Raw genomic sequence first — 18,354 nt, 5'->3', positions numbered from 1 at the left:
TATTTTTTGTAGTAAACAGATTAAAATATCCTTGTGAACTAAAAAATTATAATTTTATTTTATTTTTTTATGGACTAAGTGAATAATTTTTAAAAAAATTTCATCCACCACATTTGTTTTTTCTTATAAGTTTTTATATTTTTTTTGGTAAAGTTGACAATTTCATCTTTCATCCAAGGATTACATAATTTCATCAAATATCAAGAGATATTTATAATTTTTCAAACAATAAGAGAGTATTCATAATTATAACAAACTTTAGGAAAGGTCAATGTAATTTACTCTAAATTATAAGTTAAACAGTCAGTACAAAGAGTAAATACTTATTTTGATATTTAAGTTTTGTTAATAACATTATTTTGGTACGTAATTTTAATTGGTATATAGTTTTACTATGAATACCATATTAGTATACCATTGATGTTTTTCATATATATATATATATATATTTTTTGTAATCTTTTAAATTAAACACCGGCCATTTTACCCCATTTCAAAATGAAAAATAATAAATATGCTTTAAAATTTTTTGCACAAGTATCAACCAACATATTTAATTTTTAAAATGCCTTGGTATATCAATTATTTTTATTTTAGTATCTAAGGGGTAAAATGGTTTATTATATAAAAAATAATAGGAAAAATATATGATTTGGTATCAAAGTGATATTAATAGTGAAACTCAGGTACCAATTGATTATACGAAAAATAATGTTAGTGACGAAACATCAAAATGAATTTACTCTTAGTGAAAATTGAGATTTTTTTTAAAAGTAAAATTATTAATGAGAGAAAATTGAAACTGACGTGTTTGGAATGATAATTAAATATTTAATAAGCTACAAAAATAGTAAAAAATTACTTATAAACTCTAAAATAAATTAACTTAATTTAATCAATTCAAATATAAGTTGTAAACGAAAGATACTCTTTTAGACTTATTACTAGTAATAAATTAATAAGTGCTTATTTTAAAGATTTGGAAACAACCCCCTTCCTCAAAATGAAACCTCAAAGAATTGAAAAGGAAAAGTGGGTAATTTTATATTATTACAGTTTTAAAATAACAAGTAAGATTAATAGTGTTTAATTAGTATTTTGAATAACAAAAATTGGTTTTAAGAAAAAAACATGTGTAAGGATGTAGGAAAAGATGTCGGCGAATGATGAATAGCTGCGGCAGTTGTGTATTAAATGAAGTTGAGTTTTGACTTCTTTTTGCTTTAAAGATAATAGTATCTTTGTTAATAGTGACAATTTGTCTCCTAAACTAAAAATGGGCTTGCTCAGACCACATTGGTCCCATAAGTGGCTAACCTCAAAGGCCACAGAGAAAATGGTTATGATAATTATATTTACACCCCTAATCTATAATCTATTTACACAAATCAGACACGTCGAAAGGGTATTCAAATTGCTAAATGACCGCTTCTTTTTAGGTTCTAACTCATGTGTACTGGCATGTGTATTTCTTAGTGCAAGGTGATACAAATGCTAAGAATGCTAATTCAATGAAATATAAACGAGTCCAACTCATTCATCATTGGAGGACACCTTCTTTGTGATCAATAAGGTAATGTTTCCTTCACTTTCAGCCAATTCATGGAAAACACAAGTGAGGGGTAAAAGAACAATGGAATTAAGAAGATGAACATAAAGAAGAATGGCAAGGATGCTGTTCAATGGACAGTTAGGTAAACTGGTGGTTCTTTCTGTTTGAGGCCACTAGAGTAGCAGGCACAATCACGGCCAGCTTTTAAAATTTATTTTGTCCACAATGGCTACAGAATATGAAACCAACAAGTACCTCTTTAATTCTTGCAGCAGTGTTCTTGTTTTTCCTATTTTGGCAGCCTCTTTCTTCCCGTCGTCTCCTCTTTTTCATCACACCTTTTCTATGTGCAGAAGCTAAAGTTCTGATCCAGGATGTAAACGCTTGAGGAAATGGGCAACATGTTAACAATCCGGAATCCTAAAATTGAAAATATAACTTCACCAACAAGATTAAGAGAATAGCGCAAGCATCAAAGTTCATAGCTTAAGCCATTTGGGGGATGATAGCTGACAATGCATCAAATTTTCTGGAGCAACAAGTTATACAAAATTGGATCAGAAGAGTTGTTTCTTGATGATGAGTATGGGAACATATCTTGCCTCTTATTACTTTCATACCTATGGTAAACATCATGTTATCATAATATGCTATTTGACTGTTCTAAGTGAAACATTACAGAAAAGATTAGATTTAGAAGGTAAATCTTCAGTTCTGCAGTCAAAAAGTAATTCAATATCTGTATTTCAAAATGGCTGTATTTATGATTTCGATTTGTCCACAAGACATGCCATACAATTTGAATACGCCTACTTCCTTCTTTCTCACCTTTATTTTCAAACAGGTTTCATCAGCACGGGAAGTTTCCACCAATGCACTACAATATGGTATAAAGCCATTTCTATATCGATGAGGAAAGAAGCACAAGAACAAGTTGCACGAAAGAGGAAATTTACAAACCAACCAGAGATTTCTATTGTAGAACATCATAACGAAGCTCACAGATTAATCATACTACTCATCCTAGTAGTACATTCAGAATGATTTAATGATTGGAGCATAAAGCTTTCACATTTTCCTCACGATTGGAGCATGAAATAAAATAATGTAAACACTTAAATGTAATTTGTGATGCAACTTCGTCTTAGCTCAATGGTGAACATAAGTTTTACGATAGAGTTTTAAACTTGCTAGCAACAAACAATACAAGAACTAAACTGGAAACCATACACTAGCAACATCAAAAGCTTAGGCCAGGCAATATTAGAACAGCACAGCTGATCCAGGACATCGTCAACATCAAGGTCCCAACTCCCTCAACCACTTGAATGATAAAAAATTAGTATCAACTCCCCTAACACTAATATTCTGCAAGAATGATATTTTGAAACACACTAGAGGTTGCTGTAAAGATGTGTTGTGAAACAGCTAGAAGCAGCCAATTATGTAAGAATTGCGAATTTGGCTAGTGTGCATTAGTAATGATGGTTGTTGTCTCTTCTGCCGTCCACAATCTTTGAGCTGTATATAGATAACAAATATCAATGACAATAATCCTAAGAAGACTGCAAGTTTTGAGTCATTGCCTGAAAACACTTTCAAATGCATTGAATTTAAAGCATTTCAATAGAAACAAAACATTTTTGTTGGCAATAGTCATATAACTTTTCGTAAAGAAATTCATAGCCTGGAATATTAGTTAATGTGCACCAAATCGGTTATGTAGATTATATGGATTTAAAGAAAAGGATGTCTTTCATCCCTGCTTTGGTATTGATTCTGATTCAGCACTTGGAGAATAGGAACCTCAAAGCATATATATGAACTAAGACTTGAATTAACATCTGCTTGAAATATTTTTAACCGAATACTGAAATTAAAGGATTATCTTCTACAGCCAAATGGAGTGTAGTGACGGCTAAAGACATTTTATGGCAATTGACTAGTATATAGTTATTTATCATAGCCTTGATAGGACAGCATTGCTTTGGAAGTTTTTGCAGCCTACTCCAGCATTCAGTGCATCTATACTCACAAAGGATGACGAAAATGTATTTCGTTTGAGAATAAAGTCATCAACAAAATTCTATATTCTGCAAATATGATCCAAAAGATGATGCAACACCTAAAACTATCTACCATAAAACTGAAAATTCTTTTCATCACAGCTCTAAAGTTACAATGCTTATAAGTGAATTTTTGAACAGCAGAAGTACCAAAACCTCTCATTCCATCTCAAGTTCCGGTAGTGGATGCATCAACATGCTTTCAGATCCTATCTCAGCTGGCAAGAGTCCACCTCCCTGACCCCATCTCATGTTCCTATTCTGATGCAACAAGGCAAACAGCACAAAGCTGGTTGTCATAACCAAGATAACATGCACGATAAACACCAAGTTCATCAATACCATGCCTCTCCACTTGTCATCCTGAAGCTCACACTTGACATCAATTTCCCCTTTAGCTAAGGTTTGCCCAGATATCTTATCACAACCTTTTAAACCAAATGCATCAGTGTATAAAGATAGGCCAACTTGCAGGACCCACGTACCCTTCAAAAGAAGCCCAGAGGACAACAAAAACTCTGCAAAAAAAGCCGATGGTCTAACCGACAAATACAAGCAACAGGCCGCGCAGAAAGCAGCCAAACCACCCAAAAATCCATAAACCGCACCACCAAGACCGACAACTCCCCTCCCACTCATGTAAGACTCAATTGCAAACGCAATGCCAGCAAATATGAAGATAAAACCATCAGGGATTAAGCAAAGATCCAAACTTTCTTTCAAAATAATCAAAATCAAGATTGCCCAGAAGAGGAAAATAACAAGAGACTGCTGCAAGAATGAGAATCTGTAAGTGGGGCTGTCCGAGAACGCAAGAAAGATGAAGACGTGGGATAATGAAGCAATGGGAAGAACTAGAAGAAGAGTATAGAGATCGAAGTTTTTCCACTTGTGTTCTGATAAATACCAAATTCTTGATCTGTATAGAGATGGGTTCCTAAGATAGAGAGAAACAGAACAGAAAAGGCGGCGGACGCCCAGGGGACAGAGGAAGAGCGAGGCCGTGAAATGGGCGGCCAACGATGCCATTCTCTTGATACTAGAACTTTTCTTCCTTCACCAGCTGCTAATTTCAGAGCAAAATGCAGTAGAAAGCCGAATAATGGAAGTCCTAGGGCGAAATTGAAAGAATCATGGTTGTTCGATCAGATGATATATTCGGAGTTGTGTATTTTGTTGTAGTTGTAGATGGAGGAGGGGTTGACTGTCGGAAATCCCAGAATTCATTTGCAATTCTTTTTGGCAAAAATGCAATTTATACGAGAAATAAGTAATTTAATTCTTATGAAAAACAAAACAGTAATCTATTCTAGTATGTTATTAAAATATCCCCACAGTCCAGCGACTCTGTGTGCATTTGAATTATTTTTTTTAATTAATAAAATATTATTTTATTTATATATATTTAATTTAAATATATTAATATATATTTTACATGAAATAATGTTTAATATATTAATATTGGATATTTGTATATAAAAATTATATATATAAATATTTTCTTTCTTCTTTGTCCTCAAATCTTCACACTGCCGCCGTCGCCTCGCAGCCACCATCTCCCTTTCCTCGCACCATCGCCGACCCCAGCTCCCCGTTCCTCCTCCTCGTAGCAACCCCCATCCTCCTTTCCCTTCCCTCGTCCTCGCGGCCCCGCTACCTCCACCTCCTCCCTCCCATGGCCGCAGCTTCCTCCCCCTCCCACGCCTAGATCGGACCCGTCCCCTCCGGCACTCGGATGTGCCTCCTACTCCTCCTTCCTCTCCCTCCCACCGGCAACTCTCTCTCCCTATCTATATATATATATATAAAATTTGATGCGCATAAAAATAAATTAGTTCAAAGAAAATAGACCCAAATGAGCCAAAGAAGCACAATAATTTTGCTCCATACAAGACCTATCATAATATATACATCTCTTTATTATTTAATATTTTTTTGTAGAAAAATAAAATCCTACACCGGGTAGGCACAAAGGCACTTGTTAACCCTTTCTTTGTGGAGGTAACTTCACAAAAGTCCTGATTAAGTCTTCTTTTTTTAAACATGCTTATGCTACTAATAACGCGTTAGGGGGTATTTTGCTCTATTTCTAACAATACAGGAGGAGTAAATTACTATTTTTTTTTTCACATGGGGGGTAAATTCTCATTCCCTAAATATAAGGGGGTAAATTGCATTTAACCTAATTCTTTTTAGATTTACGTTTTGACCCTCTTATTCATAAATAATTCCACTTCATCACCCACATAAATGCATATATTGCTATTCATACCACGAAACTGACACATGTATAATTTCAAAATTACGAATTTCCCAAAGTTATTTTGTATAAGTTGCAAAAAGTTCCTCTTTCTTTTTTGTAGAAGTTGCCAAAAGCTTCTTCATATCAGAAAAAATTGCAGAAAAGACCCTTTTGTTAACCCTTAATTACAATGCAAAAGCTATCTTGTTCTTGCCATTCAAAATTCCTAATGCCATAATCTGTTTATTTAAAGATGCTCGTTATATTCTTTTTCTAAAAAATATATATTAATTAATATATATTTGTAATATATACCATACTTATAGATATATGTACTATAAAGGAATAATACATAATTAAATATAATATAGTATGTATGTAATAGCATTGGGGAAGGGGTTTAGACAGAGGAGGTAGGGTTTGGGGCAACTGTGGCCGGTTGGATTGCGGTGTATGGTTGGTCGGTAGGATTTTGATTTGATCGGCTGCAAGAAATGGGTTTGGTTGGTCCAAAAGCCATCCTACTTTCTTTCTTTCTAATTATTAGGAGTGTGAAATGGTAGCAATACCTAAAATCAGATTCAATTGAAATATAATACATTTTTTTTTAAAAAAATAAGAGCTTTTATTTAATTCAAATAAAAAGGTGAAACAAAGGTCCTTTGTTAGGGAAGGGAGGTAGAAACGATTCCATGTGCCTGTTTGAGCCATTCATTTGAGTGCTTGATGATATAAACATTTATCTTACTTAATTGTGGATGAGGAGTTTGAACAATACGTAATATACCCTATATTTTAAGATAAAATATTAAAAACTTTTTCGCCAAACTAAGAAGTTTCTTCCTAACTCATTTAGAATTTCAACATATTTCTTCAATTTTGACCATATTAATTACATAAATCTATTAGTAATTTAAAAACTTATTTAAAATCTCATTTTGAAAATATATAAAATATTTCTACAAAAGTATAAGCCAACACAATCACCCTCTTACTCCACCGTTCTTGGAACATTCGTCAGACGACTTGACCGCAGCGTTCGGCCGGCCGGCATTGCGGATTGAATACTCGCACGCCCACCGCTCATGTAATGATAAGGAAATGTCAACACTTTACGCAAAGTATTTTAGTCACAAAAAATGGTACATTTTACAAATACTTGATTCACTAATTTAAGCTTTTTATTTGTATCCACAACCAAACCAAGCTGTAAATATCATTTTCCAAAATCTTGGTTTCTTAATTAAACTTAAAAATATTAATTTTCTTGATTTATCTATCCTATTTAGTAATTGAAGATGGGAGAATTTGATGTCTATATCACATAATTGGTCTATCGAATAACCACCATTATCAGAGCACATGTTCCACTATTTTATTTTTCCTATATTTTCCTTATTTTTTGAATTATATTATTTCATTTTGTGTATTTTTTTGCTTCTCTTTCTAAATAATAATTATTTTGTAATATTGTCGTGAAATATACATAATAGATTCACAAAGTTTAAAAAAACCTCAAATTAAAAAATAATTAATGTAATATTTTATTTTGTACATTAGTGTGCAAAGGCGTGGTGGTAGCAGTCGAATAATTATTCAACCCAAAATTTTCATAAAATTATCACTAAATTAAACGGCTAGAATTGCATGAAGAAGAAAATATACGTGTCAAATATTCGAAAAAATGGGACCATTGGCAGAAAACGAACCAGTAGTATACAAGATACAGATCTCCAAATGGGGTGGAAGTGCAACGGAACCATTATGTGAAAATCCTGCTTCAAACTCAAACAAACCATCAACTATAAGAATTCACACGTTGGACAAGAAAATCAAAAGGCAAAACCTTAGCCAACCACTCCTTTCTGTGGCTCTAAACATGCCTCCTCATCAATTTCTTTCACACCTTTCATTCGTCACTACAATCACCACAACCTCTTAAACACCAAATCTCCAATATTTATAGCATCAAAAAATCATCAAAACAGAGGAAAAATCTCCAACACAAGTTCTAAGCCCAAAAACAAGAACCTCATCAAGATTTCTTCTCCAAGAAGAAGCACTATCTAGAGCCTAGTTAGCTAGCTGCTTACCTTCTTTTCTTCAATGGCTACATCAGTTTCTGCTTCTGCTTTTCTTGGGAGCTGGGGCAGTTCCGTGGCCGGGGAAGACCATGCGATGCTGCACGCCAAGGCAGCGCCGGCCCAGGTGAGGATGGCACGGCCAGTTCGAGCACAGCCGATGATGAAGAATGTTAATGAAGGAAAGGGTGTTTTTGCTCCACTTGTTGTTGTCACGCGTAATATTATTGGGAAGAAGAGGTTCAACCAGCTTAGAGGAAAAGCCATTGCTCTGCACTCACAGGTAACTTGAATTAATCAGTTTGTTTTTCATTTGCATGCATGTGATGAGGATGGCTATTTGTATTCTGGTGTACACAGTTTGTGATTGGCTAGATTATGGTATTGGTTGATTAAGCTGGCCTTTTTATAGTTCTATTTTCTGCTACAGCCTACGGTTGAAACATTGTGCAGACATATCTAGCAGATGACGGCATTACTATTATTTTCCCAAGTATATTCTGTCTGCATCTTTTTAAAATAAATATGTAGAAACAAATAATTTATTATTTGTGTCAGTTGCAGTTGTTCTGATTTTTCTCCTAAACCTAAGGATAATCAATTTATCACAATTAGCTATGTTTTACTTATATTGTCAGCTTTCATAATATATATAAGAATTTCTGCTGTCTTGCTGAAAATTTCCAAATGATAAAATCATATTATTTAGGGGTAATTACACTTAAACTCCCGCTTTGAAACTACGAAATTACACCTTTCCCCAAAGAAGTTATAAAACTATATTTATATCCCCTCCAAAAATTCATTATATCCACCTAACTCTATTTCGTTAGGGTTTGGACGAAAATTGCTAATGTTGAAAAATTATTATATAAGTTTTCAATGTTACCTCTCATTTACCATTCTCTTGTAATAATTTTGTACTTATAAGGGGAAAAATGTAATGGTGTTAACCTCACTCCGTATATAGATATTACATTTATCTCTTTATAAATACAAAAATATACATGGGAATGATAAATGAAGGACAAATTTGAAAGTATATATAATTTCTTTTGCTAACATCAGCATTTTTCATCCAAATCCTATAAAAACAGGGTTTGGTGTAAACGGGTTCGGAGGAGATGTAAGTATAATTTCAACACTTCTTTTGGAAAAAATGTAATTTTGCATTTTCAAAGGGGTCCACGTGTAATTAATCCCATTATTTAGGCCACTTACTAAGAATTACTCTCTGCTTGAGAGCTTCAAAATGTCAGAATCATGTTATCTATGTCTTACAAACCATTTTTCCGCAGGTAGTAGTAATAGAACTGAATCAGAAGAGTATATGTTCTCCCACACCTATGTCTATGAGCAATAATCTTAACTATTCCCAAAAGATTGTAAATGATTTTAGCTAATTCTCAGAATCCATCAAAATTTTCAGGTGATTACCGAGTTCTGTAAATCCATAGGAGCAGATGCAAAACAACGACAAGGGCTCATTCGACTAGCAAAGAAAAATGGAGAAAGGCTTGGATTTCTTGCATGAAAGAAATCATGGCCATATTATATCAATGTTTTCATTATCTCAATATACAGATGTTTTAGATTGTACTGATAAAATTCAGAAGCATATACCTTCTTCAGCTGAGTTCCCTTGTAATCTGAGATGAATGTTTTGACTCATTAGTCCAGCTGCATTCTTCAGTGGTGCTGTAAATCACAAATTGAAACAGAATCATATCTGAAATATAAACTATAAATGATTGATAAAAGGAAGATGAATAACGTAAGTAATCAATCAGATTACACAAATTGATAACACAAAATGCATTTGATAAACAGAATATTAATGATTGACATGCCGTACATAAGAGCTTAAACTAATAGCAGATTTTTGTGTCATGTTTTGTGGAATGGAAACGGAAATGTTTCAACAATATGGTAAGGGGAACTTCATACACTGTCTCGACTTTTTGCTGGTCTTTTCCACCTGAAATTATCCTGCAGTAGAACAGGAAAAACATAGTAACAAAAGAAGGCACGTAGCTCAAGACACATCTGCAATGACCTGGTTAACTTACACAAGGGGAAGCCCTTAGTACTCATTTATCAAGATTCAGACACTTAGGAACAAGGACAGAAGATGTAAAGTTTTCTTGTCATTTCAGGCCGCGAGTTATCCAGATCAGCCTTTCGGCTTCTAGTAACAGCCTACTTGCCCCCATCAGAAAACTTGGGTGCTCCACTCAGCTCTGAATAAGTGGAAGTCAGCATTTCCTGGCTAGTTGTTGGGTCTGGAAACCTGGCGGTAAAAGTATAACTGCAAGAGAACCATCTTCCTTCACGTGTAATGACAGCTTTATACCATTTACTGTAGTTACTAGTTCCCTATAGTTCCAGTAAGAAAGAGTATGACAAATCAACTGTCTACTAACCTACTCGATCAATCTAAGCATTCAGGAAAAGCAATAAGGAGCTGTTCCAAGTAACTCGCAGTAACCCTATTTTTGTTTCTGTGCTTATATTACTGAACAAAGGGATTTAGTTTTTTGAAGAGCATTTAAACTTAAAGATGCACTTTTAGTTCCTTTGTCTTGCTGTTCAACAAAGAAATAAGAGTAACATGGAAATTAAGGCCTTAACACACATCCTTCATCAAGTGGATTCCCTTTTCCAGAGAGGAAAGAACAGATGTAAAGGTGACATTTGAAATGAAGGATATATAAACCCAACATTTCAAAATCTATCCTAAATTCTTATGTAAGAGACTGTTGCTCTAATATTGGCAGAAAGCTTCACGAAACAAGTAAATATTCCAAAAAATGATGGAAAATTTTCTTATTCAGGTTAATATTTTGAATATCATCATAGAGAGTAGAATCCGGTACTCAGATGAAGTCCTACAGAAGGGTTATTAACATAGATAAAAGAATAAAACAGTGAAGATAGGAGAATGAAGCTGCCATCATTGTCAGACTTGTATTGTATAAGTTAATAGAAAATCCAGACAACATTTAACACACCTAACTAAGAGAGATAAACCAATCTAAGATGTTCAGTCGTGTGATAAAAAACATGTGATGATAAATAATAGATGCTCTACGGTGGAGCTTGGGCTTACTGCAATGAAATAAGAACGGAGATAAATAATAGACTATGCGTACGCATAGAGAGTAAAAGAACTATGTGCATTTCCTTTGGGTGGAAAATCCATAAATGTGCTAAAGTAATCACTTTATTATGTGTCCAAAAATCTAGTGGACATTAAACCTTTCAAAAGAGTCCTTGTTCACGGAGAACTCAATAATAAATAATTAGATAAGCAAACATCTGAATGTCATGATGTTAAGAAGAAAACGAAGAAATATTCAAACTAAGACACTCTCAAGTCCATTTATTATCCACTAGAAATACAAATGACAGTTATTAAAGTTTCAAGGTGAGATCCATCTCATCAAGGTTGCTATTACCACCCACGTCAGTATGGCCCCTCATCTCTTCAATGGGCTGTTCTAGTTCCATGATATATGGCTTTGTATAGCCATTGAAAGGACCCTCAACCTGATTTTCCACAGCTGTTTGAGGGAGATAACTGGTTGTTGCATCAAGAGCAAGACAACTGGTACCTGCAACAGATTCTGAAGCACAGGCACCTTTGTTGGGTGAATCGAAGCTTGATTGCTGGATAAGTTGTGAAGCAGATGTACCAGGATTCATAGGGAAATGGAAGTTGGAGATCTGGGTAGCTCGTGAAGTAAAGACACCAGGTGATATAGGCCTTACAGTAGAACGAAAGTTTTGTGGTCCAGTAGTCTGGGAGGCAAATCTCGAATGGAAGTTCGAGGACTGGTTAAGTGGCGAGGCAAATGCACCAGGGCCTATGGATGAGCAGAAAATTGATGGTGATGGATAGGAATGAGACCCATGGGTCAAGGTAGGCCCACTCATTCTGGTTGAATCTTTTGACATTGGTGAAACCTGATACTTACCCAGAAATACACTTGCTGGGTTTTGGGGAATGTTTTGCCAAGCACATGGCCCTAGGTGACCATTTGCAATTGAGTTACAAACATCCACTGGCGCTGACAAAGAATGATTATATTGCGAAGGACCCTGATAGAATTTTATACCATTCTCCGGTGACACAGAGCTTCCAACCAGTGATCTTGGATTAAAAGTTCCATCTCGATGAAAATGAGACTGGAAGTGGTTTACAAGCCTTTTGTTGTCAAAGAAAATTTCATCACATAAGCGACAGGCAATTGGTGTATGCTGATTTTTCTTATTCGCTAAACCTTCAAGTAGAAAGACAATTTTATGATCAGTGCTCAACTCACTCCAAGACAAGGCCATGACAATACAGATTAACTCAGAAACACACGGAAAGATTCAGAGAAATGGAGTGAAACATCAAACTGACAAAAGAATTTGGGCTGACCAAAACAAATGGATAAGCAAGAGGAGAAGACAAGGTCGAGAAAAGGATGAGGCCTTTGTAAAGGAGCACGAAATTTATATATGCACATACAAGATTCTCATAACAAATGACATATTGAATGCGTTGTGCTACCTCCAGTCAAACGTCAAATCTAATTATTAGTTTTCAAGAGATAGATTACGATTTATTATGGCTCTGGTATTTCTTACCACAATCACGCAAAAGCATCTTCCTAAAATTCAACCATTCAAGTCCTTAATAACTCTACCATAAAAGCAAAAAATCTGCCTTCAAAATTTAAACAAGCAATTATAAAAATTTCTAACCTACTGAAAAACATAAGAAATATTGGAATTCCTATTACTTTACAACCACAATCATGAGTGATTAATATCAAATTGCTTCTTAGTCAGACTGAAATAATTCATTTAATCAACAAAGACCATTCCCAAACAACAAACAGGTCAAATTGTTTTAAGAACACAGCTCTTATTTTTATGCAAGTATAAATAAGTTGAAATTTAAATACCATTTAATTTGGGCTGATATACTTACTCCCTAGACAAAGACAATTGATTTATATCTTACTCCAAAATCAAATCGTTTACTGCTGTAGCTACTGGTCTAGCATCCATACATTTCTGGATAATTTTGGACTGCCATTCATCAAGCCAGTATGCTACAAAGAAAGATAAGGAATTTATGACAGTGGCTTATCATTGTGCTGTGGAAGTGTTCGTGAAAACTTCTGCTTTTCCGAGAAGTGATTTGTGGAAAGAGGTTGGAAATTGTAGCAGAATAAAAAATGTATAGTGTTTGTAGAAAAAGTGAACAGCACACAAAAGTTAAATTGGATAATGTTTGGGGAAAAATCACTTCTAAAACAAACTCAATTTATTAAAAACCATTTTATCCCCATGTGTTAGAAAAATACTATTTTTGCCTATGTTTGCACTTGTCATTTATCAATAATAAATATTTTTTCACAAAAAGTTATAGATTTTATTTCGATTAGTATATTTCATATTTTATTTTTTTAAAATATTAATAAAAAAACTGAATGTTTAATTTATTAATGCTCCCACTAAGTGATATAATTGTTGATTCATATACAATAATTAAACTTGCATGATTGCAAAAAAATATTGTTTTATTAATTAATTATAGCCATCTGGCTTAAATTTTTTTAATGATATAGGAATAATATAATTAGATAATATAGCAAATAAAATATATAATTCTAAAATATTAAATATGTGAGTGTAAATTTGATTATTGTTATTTATTCAAATTATTTGAAAACTCCAATATCAACTTTAAATATGCAACTTCAAAAACAAATTAAAAACGGTACAGCTTAATCAAGATTATCATAATGAGGATAAAGTAATAAAAAATAAAGTTGGATTTATTTACAAAAAAGCTAAAGCAACTGAAGCACCCCACCACCCCCAAGGTAAGGTGCTTCTAACTTTTGGCCTAAAAGCATTTTTTTTAGCAGTTTCAAATGCAAAAGTTAGCATCCCAAATACCTCAAAAGTATTTTGTTGGAGCCAGAAGCTGAAAAACACTTTTCCAAAGTTATCGCAAACACTCACTATATCTAGTATTTATTGTAAGTGCAAACCCTATTTAGAGGAACGTGCTCGCATTTCAGCTCAATTTACAAAAAGATTGTCAAGAAAATTATGAACCAAAACCTTGTTACATCAATTACTTGTAGACCTAAATGTTATGACTGCCAAAGCATAGATCTTGACAAAAAAAACTATAAGAGATAGAGAAAACGAAAAACGAACTACTAAGAAGGTTTTTCACATTGCACAATGAACTGAACTTACAACCATTAGTACCAATAAAAATTCACAATAGGTCAAACAAAGAATAATTTTTTGCTTAGTCTCTCTAGAGCCTACATGAAAAAGTAGTCACCAGTTTGGTTAAAGTGCTGATTTATTTATTTATTTAAATATATATTAGCATATATATATGTATATATGTATATATTTGTTAGTTAGTACATGATGAGAAAGTTCTAATACGTAGTTTATACCAACAAACTGACCAAAACGGAATGTCAAGAATCTTATCACCCAAACTAATTTTCAGATTCACACTTTTATTCAATGCATTAAATCAGAATATATTTTTATATAGTCACATAAATATTAATATATAACTCCATCCAACAATGGATGCCCTTTTTAGCACATGACAAAGTCAGCTGTTTAAGTTTTAAGTTTGGTAATATGTCTTTTAGACCATAACATAGGTGATGTAGTTTGATATCTTTGAACTTTATTACTTGCTTCTCATATACTCTTATCTCCGGGATGTCCAGAAATAAGATGTATTTTCTAGTCTCTACAATCTTTTCTTTTACTTTTTTCTCCGAACCTCTCAATAGAAGTAACTAATGAGGTGACACCACAAGCTCTCAACCAGCTACGAGGACAATGGTGTAAACTTGCATATAACTTTAATCTAAAAGACCATGCCTAGTCGAAAATACATCTATTATTGTGAAATGAATGGATAATAAATTAACTAACTTAGTCATTATATTAAAAAGAATAGAGTTAATTGATAAGAAATATAAATAGACCTTCATACAAGGAGGGGTTATCATATATATTCATGGACCATTTTATGTGTTTATTTTAATATGCACGAAACTTAAAAGATTGCTTATCCATGTCGCCTGATAGGTTTTTCTGATTTACTTTATTTCAATATATTTGAAATACAACTGTATAAACTACAACAAACGACAGTAATATCGTTTTAATGAAAAACACACCAAGCGCAAAGCATTTTTCAGACATAAAATTAAGACTTTTGGTTATCAGTTTCCTACATCTTCTCCTTTTTACTTCTATCTGTTTACTTTCCTTTATCTGCTGCTCTTGTTTTCTAATCTATTGTCTTTCACCAAAAAAGAAAAATTCTCAACTTTTGACCAGCTACAATAATTTCTTTACCATGTATTCTTTTTTCCTTCTTTTATCGTTTATTTTCTAGTTTAACTTCTAAAGGAGGAAAACGACATCAATTCCAAGTTAGTAAGATTTTAGGATTGTCAACTAATCAAGATCCTCAATACTCAAAATGGCTAGAAATCTACTAAAGAATAGTTCCGACTCGGTTAATGTAAAACCCAAACTGCATACTTTGCATGTATCACAAAGCAGAACTTAGGCACAAGCATGTACGTTCCGGATTAAGAAGTTTCAGAACTGTTGGAATGAAGTATGTGTCCTAGTTCCATACTCACTTTTAAAATCATTTTACTACTTTCACTATACTTTTAAAGTATTTCCTTCCAATAACCACTGGCATCTAAATAATGCGGGATTGGTCTAACAATCAATTATTCATGAGCTTCCTACTTGGACTTTAACCTCCTGGTCCTAGTTAAACCTTTTGGTTCTATTACATGTCATCTCTTTCTTTGAATAGAGACGATTCTTATCAGAGGTTAAGGATGTGTTTTGTAAATTTCCAAGCTGGTTCGAGGGTATCACGCTCTCTTCTTCTTCTTTCCCTTCCTTGAACTCCTCTTCATTTAAATTTCTCAATGATATTCTCTAAACAACTTTCCTTTTAACGTCTACACCCAACAGATGCTTATGGAAGTCCAATTAGCCCCAAGGACATCCCCTCTACATATCAAACATATAGCTCCCTCCGAGCCCCAGTTACGGTTCTTAGAGACAAGACCAGCTTCAGTAACAGCTCCAGAGATTCATCCAAAACTGCATCTCCATGCATAAATTAACATAAGAGCCACAGGAGAGGAAATGGAAATTCGTCCTTCCTCAAAAAACCAATCTCTAATTTAAAAAACTCGGCACAAAATAAGGCTACTTCTTGCCCATATCAAGGAAAAGATCCTTGAACGCTAGAATACTTCGAAAAGTAACACTTCACAACCAGTAATATCACAATAAAAAAGTAAAGCTAGAAGCTTTAATCAATTACCACAAACTTATTAGAGGGTTTAGTAAAACGCACCACCTGAATTCTTCTACGGTTCCGAAAGTGTAGAATTTGCGAAGTGAAGTTCCCTGCGTCACGCCCTGCTTTGCTTCGACTGGCTGTCAAACCAAAACGTCCACTTCCTCTGCAGCCTGCCCGGAGGCTTCTTCCCGGCCGCCGGCCCCTCAGCCGGAAGTTCCGACCTGCCATTTCACTTGCCATGTTATCAAATCAAATGTTCGCAATAACTTGGTTCTGAAGATGGAAAGAAGGAAATTACTAATTAGACCTTTCCATTATACTCGGCAACCATATTTGCCGTAATTATGCATAAATTTTATATAATTCCAAAAATTATATTTAATATTATTAATATTTATTTTTATCTAATAAATAAGTTCTTATATTAGTTAAAATTTATTGAATTTATTGATGTTAATACAAAAATAGAAAAAGATATATATTTATTCTCGATTGACTTATTACTTATTTATTGCAGGCCAAATAAAATTTTTTATGATCAATTAATCTCATACAATTTCACGCGTTATTGCATGTGGTAAGATATATTTTTATCGTTAAAAGGGTAGTTAATCAAAAAATAATTTTTTCCTGCAATAAGTCAGTGATAAAAAATCAATAGAAAGTAAATATCAATTTTCATTCAGTTTTTTGTTAATATCAGAAAATTCGGTGAATTTGATTAACAAATAGACTTATTTATTAAATTGAAGCAAACTTAGGGATGTTATATGTAATTCCTCAAACTATATGAGATCTACATATAATTACAATAAATTTTATGGGAGGAAAGTGTAATTATCCCAATTAATTTATAAAATTAGACTCAAAATTTTACTATATTGACTACGAATTAGTTTGCAAAAATTAATTTGAAGGTTTAGTTAGTAATAAGGCGAAAAGAAATTAAATCTACATTATGTTTGGATTTATGATTTGATGGTAGAAATTTTGAAAAATTTCTAAAAGTATTTTTTTTCTTTAATTAGTGTGATTTCATATTGAGAATGATTTAAGGTTCTTTTAATGCTTATTTTAGATTATATTTTTTTAGAACATTAATAAATTTCAAATTCGATTAGTATGATTTTATTTATTACTTCCTATATTATTTTTTTTAAAAAAATCAAATACTTTGACCCAAATAAAAAGAATATAATAAATTCAGAATCGAAATTAAATTCCAAATGTACTCCATCGAATTTGTTAACAAATCAATTTGACCTCATACTCATGCATTTATATTATATAATTATTGACCAACACTCTTTCAGTGTCTTGGTCAGATAATTTTTTTTCTTTTTTTTTTCTACTTACTATCCATTAGAAAAAATGCAATTTAGTTCTCTGTAATATTGTAAATGTACAAATTATCCTTCTATAAAGAAAAAAAATTTGATCATATTATATTTTCTAAAATACAATAATTTACCCCCTGTATTTTTTAAAATTAAGCAATTTGCATTCCTAGACAGGGGTAAATTGTCTTAATTTAAAAAAATATAAGGGAGTAAATTGCTATTATTTTTTTTTAAAAAGGACAATTTGCTCATTTATAATATTATAGAAATAAATTATATTAAACCCCATTTCCCCCCTATCTACAAATAGTAAAAAACTACATTGCAAGTTTTGTGATTACGGGATTAAATCTAATGAATGCTAAAATAATGACATTAAAATAACAAAAAAAAAAAATTATAAGACATAAATTGCAATTTCTTCTTGCCTATTATGAGTCGTAAGATGAGATTTATTACATAGGGACATGATTTTAGGGACATGATTTTACGCTTTTTACAGGAATTTGACCAATTGTTAGATTTTTTCCTACCTTGTTTCTTAATTTTTTTCAATAAATTTTGAGCCAAGCTTCCCCCGTTGTTGAAGACGGCGGCGGTGGCGGTTAAAGTGTGGTGGCGTGAGAGTGAAGATGAGTGAGAGGAAGATGAATGATTTTCTGTTTTTTTTTCTTTAAATAACATTAT

At 33.0% G+C, this 18,354-nt stretch overlaps 2 protein-coding genes and 1 long non-coding RNA gene across 8 annotated transcripts; 1 reads left to right on the top strand and 2 right to left on the bottom strand.

Annotated features, from left to right (window-relative positions):
- Positions 1 to 1,595: 1,595 nt before the first annotated feature.
- On the bottom strand, positions 1,596 to 5,201 carry LOC105171744 (uncharacterized). 5 transcript variants are annotated; one of them, XM_011092954.3, is made up of 2 exons: positions 3,769 to 5,201; positions 1,596 to 1,972 (listed from the first exon to the last, which is right to left on the bottom strand). In XM_011092954.3, exon 1 carries the CDS (start codon positions 4,645 to 4,647, stop codon positions 3,778 to 3,780), a length of 870 nt encoding a protein of 289 aa, XP_011091256.1. In that variant the 5' UTR covers positions 4,648 to 5,201; the 3' UTR covers positions 1,596 to 1,972; positions 3,769 to 3,777. The 5 variants fall into 5 exon arrangements, with proteins under 5 accessions (XP_011091256.1, XP_011091255.1, XP_011091257.1 ...); XM_011092953.3 differs by having other exon boundaries at positions 1,597 to 1,972; positions 3,775 to 5,200; XM_011092955.3 differs by having other exon boundaries at positions 1,598 to 1,935.
- Positions 5,202 to 7,533: 2,332 nt separating this feature from the next.
- Positions 7,534 to 16,634, bottom strand: LOC105171743 (uncharacterized). 2 transcript variants are annotated; one of them, XR_848595.3, is made up of 3 exons: positions 16,382 to 16,617; positions 9,565 to 9,639; positions 7,534 to 8,212 (listed from the first exon to the last, which is right to left on the bottom strand). It is a non-coding gene; the product is annotated as an uncharacterized LOC105171743 (long non-coding RNA). The 2 variants fall into 2 exon arrangements; XR_016067837.1 differs by having other exon boundaries at positions 7,534 to 9,639; positions 16,382 to 16,634.
- PGR5 (proton gradient regulation 5) lies at positions 7,967 to 9,615 on the top strand. The gene is made up of 2 exons (XM_011092950.3): positions 7,967 to 8,224; positions 9,371 to 9,615. The coding sequence occupies exons 1-2, from the start codon at positions 7,967 to 7,969 to the stop codon at positions 9,473 to 9,475; spliced, it is 363 nt and encodes a 120-aa protein (XP_011091252.1). The 3' UTR covers positions 9,476 to 9,615.
- Positions 16,635 to 18,354: the final 1,720 nt, after the last annotated feature.

Source organism: Sesamum indicum, linkage group LG10 (assembly GCF_026168435.1).
Source record: "Sesamum indicum cultivar Baizhima isolate 11 linkage group LG10, ASM2616843v1, whole genome shotgun sequence".
In the NCBI taxonomy this organism is placed as follows: domain Eukaryota; kingdom Viridiplantae; phylum Streptophyta; class Magnoliopsida; order Lamiales; family Pedaliaceae; genus Sesamum; species Sesamum indicum.
Note: the sequence above shows the minus strand (reverse complement) of the source record. Positions and strands in the feature narration are given on the sequence as shown.